This window comes from Garra rufa, chromosome 16 (genome assembly GCF_049309525.1).
Source record: "Garra rufa chromosome 16, GarRuf1.0, whole genome shotgun sequence".
NCBI classification, from domain to species: domain Eukaryota; kingdom Metazoa; phylum Chordata; class Actinopteri; order Cypriniformes; family Cyprinidae; genus Garra; species Garra rufa.
Genome location: NC_133376.1, coordinates 17,060,421 through 17,067,991, shown reverse-complemented (window position 1 = coordinate 17,067,991; position 7,571 = coordinate 17,060,421). Strand labels below are relative to the sequence as shown.

Here is a 7,571-nt window from a genome sequence, read left to right as displayed (position 1 = left end):
GGAACGTTAAAGCAGGTTTGCAAATCTTTTGCTTCACATTGGAACTTCGGAGCGCAAATCATTTGATTCAGATTGAGACTTCAGTGCAGGTTTGCAAATCATTTGATTCAGTTTGGGACTTCAAAGCATGGTTTTAGATCAGGATTTCAGAGTGGTTTTGTGAATCTTTTTTTCTTTATTACATCAAATTATTAAGGCAGCACAGTTATTAAAAAGAAATACAAATCTCTTAAGAAAATTAGTGGTGTTATTAATTTGAAAGAAGACATTGTTTGATAAGTGAGATCTCTGATTGAAATCCATAAAAATGAAAAAAGTAGTGCTTGAAAAGTCCTGGAATTTTATTTTACAGTATTTGTATGAACACTAAAATTTCTTTATTTGTAGCCAACTTTTTTCCCTTTAAGAGTGGGCGCAGCCATTTGTAAATGTTATGGGTCTGGCGTCATCCACGTCCAGCTTTTTAGCTGTACAAAACAGCTCATTTTTCAGCTTGATACTGCAAATTGGTGTGCTTTACCATCTTATTTTTATGTATTATCTTAGTTATAAACACACTGCTTGTAGTGCAAACAGTTCTACCGTTTACTGCACGTTGTTACCCATTAATACTCTGGTTATATAGTTCGGAGACATTAGTTACCAAAATCTCAGTCAGGCTCAGGCTTAAGCAAACGTTCTTTGAAAGGTTTGACATTTATCTAAAATTATATTACGAAACATTTAAATATCAGTGCTGGTAAATGTATAATAAACAAACCCTCATTACCAACCTGCCAACTGCACCTAAATAGGGATTTGGGCCTCATGTTTACAGTAATCTGAACTAGCAGTGCGAGTGAATCACGCTTTCCAGCCATTGGTCAGATAACTAGTGACGCAATGACGCAGAGTTTCCGCAGTGACGGCGCCACTCAGATTCGGCGTCTCTCAGACCTTGTGGTGCCCTTAAACTTGAAGTCCAAACAACTCCACCGTCATGGCATCTCAAGTGCCAGGGCTTTCAGCTCTGACTAAACCGGGGTTAATACCGGGTTTTAAGGTTACTAAAGGTAAGAGTGGTGTTTTAGTTTAATACAAAGACGGTGGCAACCTTTATCGACTGCAGTCTAGCAGTTGCATAAAGAATCAACACATATTCATCAGCATGTTATGTATCGGAATATTGTATTTATTTTAGATTATAGTATACATTATTTTTTAGGTTATGCACGCGTTATGATGTCATAGGTTTGCAGGTATTTTGTGTGATTGATTAATATTCAATTCATTTTGGATATTTAAATGAATACAGTGTTTCAGTAATAAATGCCATGTCGCTCTGTAGCATTTATTATACGGCAAATCACAAACCCGATTGCTTTCTTATCTTGGGAAACAGACAGCGATGAAAGAATTATTTTGATTCGGATCTTTTAAATGAATCATTTGAACCTAAACGGTCTACGATTCGTCCAAAGTCACATATAAAAAACTGTTAAAATATTAGCTTAACTGTATTACAGTTTAGAGTGGCTTTATAATATTTCATGTTGGGATGGCAGTGATCACGTGATTACGTCAAAGAATTGCGAAACGAAATCACGGAAATCAGTAGGACTATAATTAACTATAAGAGAGAGTGAATCCTTCTCACCTGACCGGGATTTACAGTCTTAGATAAAGACGTGTTGGATTTTACCAGCCTGTGTCAGACATGTCTTGACTATATTTTAGTGCTGATTAAGTTTCATGGGTTTAGCTCACATGACACTGAAGACAAGACACATAAAACACTCTATAATGTCAATGAACAACTTTATTCTGTACTGCATGTGCTTTATAGAGCACTAAAAGCTCTAAAGATGTAATATTAATGTGCAAATGTATTGGTTTAAAGGCTGTAGACTGTGTTTGTATTGTTTGGGCCCTGAGTTTACTGATATTTTACAAGTTATTTTGTCTAAAGTAGTTCTGTTCCAAAGGGCAGTGTTGCTTTGGTTGTGTAACTGTCAATCAATAACTACCAGGTGTGTTTCAGTGAAATTTAAATTAATGTAGATTTTCTTAATTCGAGAAAATAATATGGAGCTATTGGCTTAGGCTGCATTAATAGAAATGTATAAATAAGTGATAATGAAGATAGAAAATCATAGGTGTAAAAAAATGAATTGGAACCAGGGCACCTTTAAAATATGACCATAAACCACATTTTATTTTCTGAGCTAAAGATCCACTTATTTCAAGTGTTGAGATAATGCAATATTTAGACCTGTAAATTAATGATGTGAAACACTAACTGTTGTGAAAAAATATGAAGTATGGTTTTGTGCAAATTGATATCATGAAGTGTTTTAACAGTTGCACTACCAGTCAAAAGTTTTTGAACAGTAAGATTTTTAAATCTCTTCTGCTCACCAAACCTGCGTAAGTACAGCAACAACAATTTAAAATTACTGTTTTCTTTTTGAATATATTTTCAAATGTAGTTTATTCCTGTGATCAAAGCTTTCCGTAGTTTTCAGCATCATTACTCCAGTCTTCAGTTGTCACACGGTCCTTCAGAAATCATTCTAATATGCTGATTTGCTTTTCAAGAAACATTTATTATATTATTATTATTGTTATTATTAATAATATTTAAAACAGTTGAGTACATTTTTCAGGATTCTTCGATAAATAGAAAAATCCAAAGATCAGCATTTATCTGAAATAAAAAGCTTTTGTAACATTATATACCATTCAAAAGCTTGGAGTCATATATATTTTTGTATAAGAAATGAATATAAGAAATTTATACTTTTATTTAGCAAGGATGCTTTACATTAATAAAAAATGACGATAAAGACATAAATAGTGCTTTAAAAAAGATTTCTATTTCAGATAAAAATGCTGTTTTTTTTTTACTTTCTATTCATCAAAGACTCAGCTGTTTTCAATTTTTTATAATAATAATGATACATGTTTTTTTGAACAGCAAATCAGAATATTAGAATGATTTCTGAAGAATCATGTGAGTAGTGATGCTAAAAATTCAGCTTTGAAATCACAGGAAAAAATAAAATTTAAAAATGTTTTCAAATAGAAAACAGTTATTTAAATAGTACAGATATTTCAAAATTGTACTGTTTTTGCTGTACTTTGGATCAAATAAATGCAGGCTTGGTGAGCAGAAGAGACTTTTTTAAAAGCATTAAAAATCTTACTGTTCAAAAACTTTTGACTGGGAGTGTATGTTATTGTCAGACAGTATAGTCCGTAATATAGCTGTTTATAAATGTCAAATGCAAGGTTACACTTCACTGAACTTGGGAATGAACCTAAGTGCGTTTCACGTTTTCAGTTTCATACATGAAAAGCAATATTATTTTAAAATGTTGAATAAATTACTAAATGAAAACAGATTCCATAGGTCCCTAAACATGTCATTTTTGTTAAAATTAAAATAAAATGTTGATAAGTTGTATGCGTTTCATGATTTTAATTAGTTAGAAATGCATTTTGATTACAAATATTTATTTCAACCATTAAAATGGAATCCAGATAAATTCCAAAACAGTTAGGTAGAGAAAAAAAAATTCATAGGTCCCTACCTTTAGGTTATAATGTCCAAAATCCATTTTCAACATGGCATGGGTTAACAGTGCTATCTGTTTCCTGTATGACTTCTGCATACCCCCCCCCCCCCCACCAAAAAGCTACAATATAATAAAAATGTTTATTAAAAAGAGGAGTTTGTCAGGCGCAAAGTTTAAACTAAATCTTTTCTGGATAATAGTAATGCTTGTAGAATAGTGGCCCTCTCAAAAACGAGCGCCTCCTCGTGTGTACATTTGCAGATCAGCTGACCACCATCGTTCCCGTTGCAGTGGCCGCGGCTCTGAGCACCTACCTTCTGACACGCTACTTCAGTTCACAGAGCAGCCCCAAGAGCAGGGTCAACATGTCAGTCAACAAAGACAGCCCTAAAGTAGTGCACAGCTTCGATATGGAGGACATCGGCAACAAGGCCGTCTACTGCCGCTGCTGGAGGTCCAAGAAGGTGAGTGAAACCTCCTCAATGAATCATGTGATTAAGTTTACATTAATAGGAGAGTATGGCAAGTCTTCATGCCTGCCGTATGATCCCGCTGGTCTGTTTAGTGACATTTTTAACCATGTAAAGATTGAATTAGTAAGTTTGATGCATGAATTCTAAGGCCTCTAAATTATTAACAAGATTGAAACTTTGCTGAAAAACTTGTTATAAACAATCTTCTACATGTCTTCTGTCATCTGATTTTTTGTTTTATGTATTTAGAAAGTAAAAGACATTTTATTATTTTTATAAAACACCCCCTTTCAGGATGTCGTTTTCTTTTTGCTGTGAAATATTAAATAAATATTAAATTATACATTTAATTAATTTTACATTAAATTTTCTCAGAATTGTGCGATATAAAAAAATTACAGTTGAGAGTTATAAAGTCAAATTCTAAGATTAAGTCAAAATTGTGAGATATAAAAAATAGCAAGAAATAAAGAATTGTGAGAAATACAGTCAGAATTGCAAGAACTTTTTCTCGCAATTGCGAGTTTGTATTTCGCAATTTTGACTTTTTTCATGCAGTTCTGACTTTTTTCACGGAATTGTGATATAAACTTGCAATTACGTGTTATAAAGTCAGAATGGTGAGATATGAACTCACAATTCTGACTTTTTTTCTCAAAATGTCATGATATAAACTCACGATTGCGAAATAAAGTCATAATTGCAAGATAAAAACTTTTCTCTTAAATGTGAGTTTGTATCTTACAAATCTGACTTTTTTCATGCAATTCTAACTTTTTTTTCATAGAATTGTGATATAAACTTGAAATTAGGTGTTATAAAGTCAGAATGGTGAGATATGAACTCACAATTCACTTTTTTTCTCAGAATTGCATGATATAAACTCACAATTGTGAGAAATTGAGTCAGACTTGCTAGATAAACTTGTTTTGCAAATGTGAGTTTGTATCTTGCAATTCTGACTTTTTCACAGAATTGTGATATAAACTTGAAATTGTGTTTTATAAAGTCAGAATTGCGAGATAACCTTTTTCTCGCAATTGTGAGTTTGTATCTCACAATTCTAACTTTTTCATGTAATTCTGACTTTTTTCATGCAATTCTGACACTTTTTACGGAATTGCGAGATATAAACTCTCAATTCTGACTTTTTTTCTCAGAATTTCATGATATAAACTCAACGATTTCAAAATAAAGTCAGAATCGCAAGATAAAAACTTCTCTCAAATGCGAGTTTGTATCTCACAATTCTGACTTTTTTTTCACGCAACTCTTAACTTTTTTTTCATAGAATTGTGATATAAACTTGAAATTGTGTTTTATAAAGTCAGAATTGCGAGATAACCTTTTTCTCGCAATTGTGAGTTTGTATCTTGCAATTCTGACCTTTATCTGTTTGTATCTTGCAATTTTGACTTTTGTGAGTTTGTATCTCACAATTCTAACTTTTTCATGTAATTCTGACTTTTTTCATGCAATTCTGACACTTTTTACGGAATTGCGAGATATAAACTCACAATTCTGACTTTTTTATCTCAGAATTTCATGATATAAACTCAACGATTTCAAAATAAAGTCAGAATCGCAAGATAACTTCTCTCAAATGCGAGTTTGTATCTCACAATTCTGACTTTTTTTTCACGCAATTCTTAACTTTTTTTTCATAGAATTGTGATATAAACTTGAAATTGTGTTTTATAAAGTCAGAATTGCGAGATAACCTTTTTCTCGCAATTGTGAGTTTGTATCTTGCAATTCTAACTTTTTTTAAAAGTTAGATAAAAGTTAGATAAGTTAGTTAACTTCTCTCAAATGTGAGTTTGTATCTCACAATTCGAACTTTTTTTTCATAGAATTGTGATATAAATTTTAAATTAGGTGTTATAAAGTCAGAATGGTCAGATATGAACTCACAATTCAGACTTTTTTTTTATCAGAATTGCAAGAAATTGAGTCAGAATTGCGAGATAAAAACTTGTCTCGCAAGAGTCGCAAATGCGAGTTTGTATCTTGCAATTCTGACCTTTATGTGTTTGTATCTTGCAATTTTGACTTTTGTGAGTTTGTATCTTGCAATTCTGACTTTTTCACAGAATTGTGATATAAATTTGAAATTGTTTTATAAAGTCAGAATTGCGAGGTAACCTTTTTAACAAGTTTATTTTTCTTACCCCATTGGCAGTTTTATTGTCTTGTTTTAATTTTGATAAAATTGTCAGAAAACAAGTTTTTATATCCTCATTCAAGAATGGAATATAAGACAAAAATAACAATAATAATAATAATAATAAATACTTTTTTTGCAATTTAGACTTTTAAATAACGTTAAGGTATGTTTTTTTCCCCTCAACCATATCCTCACGATGTCATACTATATTATCCATAAAATCCTGATGTATAAAATATAATAGTGAACAAAAAAAAATACGTACGCAGATTTTCTTTAAAGGTTCAAAACATTGTTCCATTTCAAAAAGTCAAAATTTTCTGACTATTATTTCATATGTCAGGCTTAGCAGGGTTAATGGTATACTTCATGCAGAATTGTGATTTCTGACATTTATGCACTCATGTCACTGTTTGTCAACATCCTGAGGCACCATAGTGATCTAGAAGAGCTTCCTGTAGAAATACTAATGCAAAGCGTTGGAATAGACATTAAAACCACAATCAGCATACAGATACGTCATCATACTGTCTAAATCATCATCATTATCATCGTGTGGTTGTGAATTGTATGTATTTGTTTGTTCCCTGGACAGTTTCCCTACTGTGACGGCGCACACACCAAACACAACGAGGAAACTGGTGATAACGTCGGCCCTCTGATCATTAAGAAGAAAACCCCATAATTACTGATTGAGTGTGTGTGTTTGCATCAGTGTTTTCCATCCAATGGAGGTGAGAGAAATCGGATGAGGATTTAATATCGCAATTACTGTAATTCTCAATATTAATGCGTCTCATTCACACAAGGACTTTCTGTTGCACTGCAGTCATGCATCAGCAAACATACTGTATTTCCTGTAAACATAGTGTGGTTTTACACTTGGGCTTCCTCTCTGCCTCTAACACGAACTAGATCATTTAAATGTGCTTTAAATGTACTCAACTTTGCACTACAACACAGATGAATGGAGGTCAGAACTACTACGCACAGTTCAAATAAACATTTCAGTGATTATGACTTGAACATTTGTGTTCACAGGTTCCATTTAAAAACAACATATAAATGTGTTTTCTATCATTATGTTTAATTCGGAGGCCATGTGTGTTTTGCTGTACGATAAAGATATGCATATTGAATAAATGTATTTTGAAATGTTTATGCTTGTGTCATTTTGATGGGTTTGGGGTTTTACTCTCTATATTCAGTAAGCAGGGTTATAACAGCGAGAGTTTTAAAGCAGGATGTGGGAGATAATGTGCTCTACTTCCTGTACTGCTGCAAAACAGAAAAAAAAAATAGAGATCGCCCTGCTGCAGTTACACTTACAACCACCAGATGGAGACGCTGTATCATTTCAGCGCTCTTGAGTTT

At 32.6% G+C, this 7,571-nt stretch overlaps 1 protein-coding gene across 2 annotated transcripts; it reads left to right on the top strand.

The window, feature by feature from the left end:
- Window positions 1–901: 901 nt before the first annotated feature.
- Window positions 902–7,356, top strand: LOC141288437 (CDGSH iron-sulfur domain-containing protein 1). Of its 2 annotated transcripts, none has more exons than XM_073820576.1 (3): window positions 902–1,052; window positions 3,849–4,021; window positions 6,793–7,356. In XM_073820576.1, exons 1-3 carry the CDS (start codon window positions 980–982, stop codon window positions 6,880–6,882), a joined length of 336 nt encoding a protein of 111 aa, XP_073676677.1. In that variant the 5' UTR covers window positions 902–979; the 3' UTR covers window positions 6,883–7,356. The 2 variants fall into 2 exon arrangements, with proteins under 2 accessions (XP_073676677.1, XP_073676676.1); XM_073820575.1 differs by having other exon boundaries at window positions 3,819–4,021.
- Window positions 7,357–7,571: the final 215 nt, after the last annotated feature.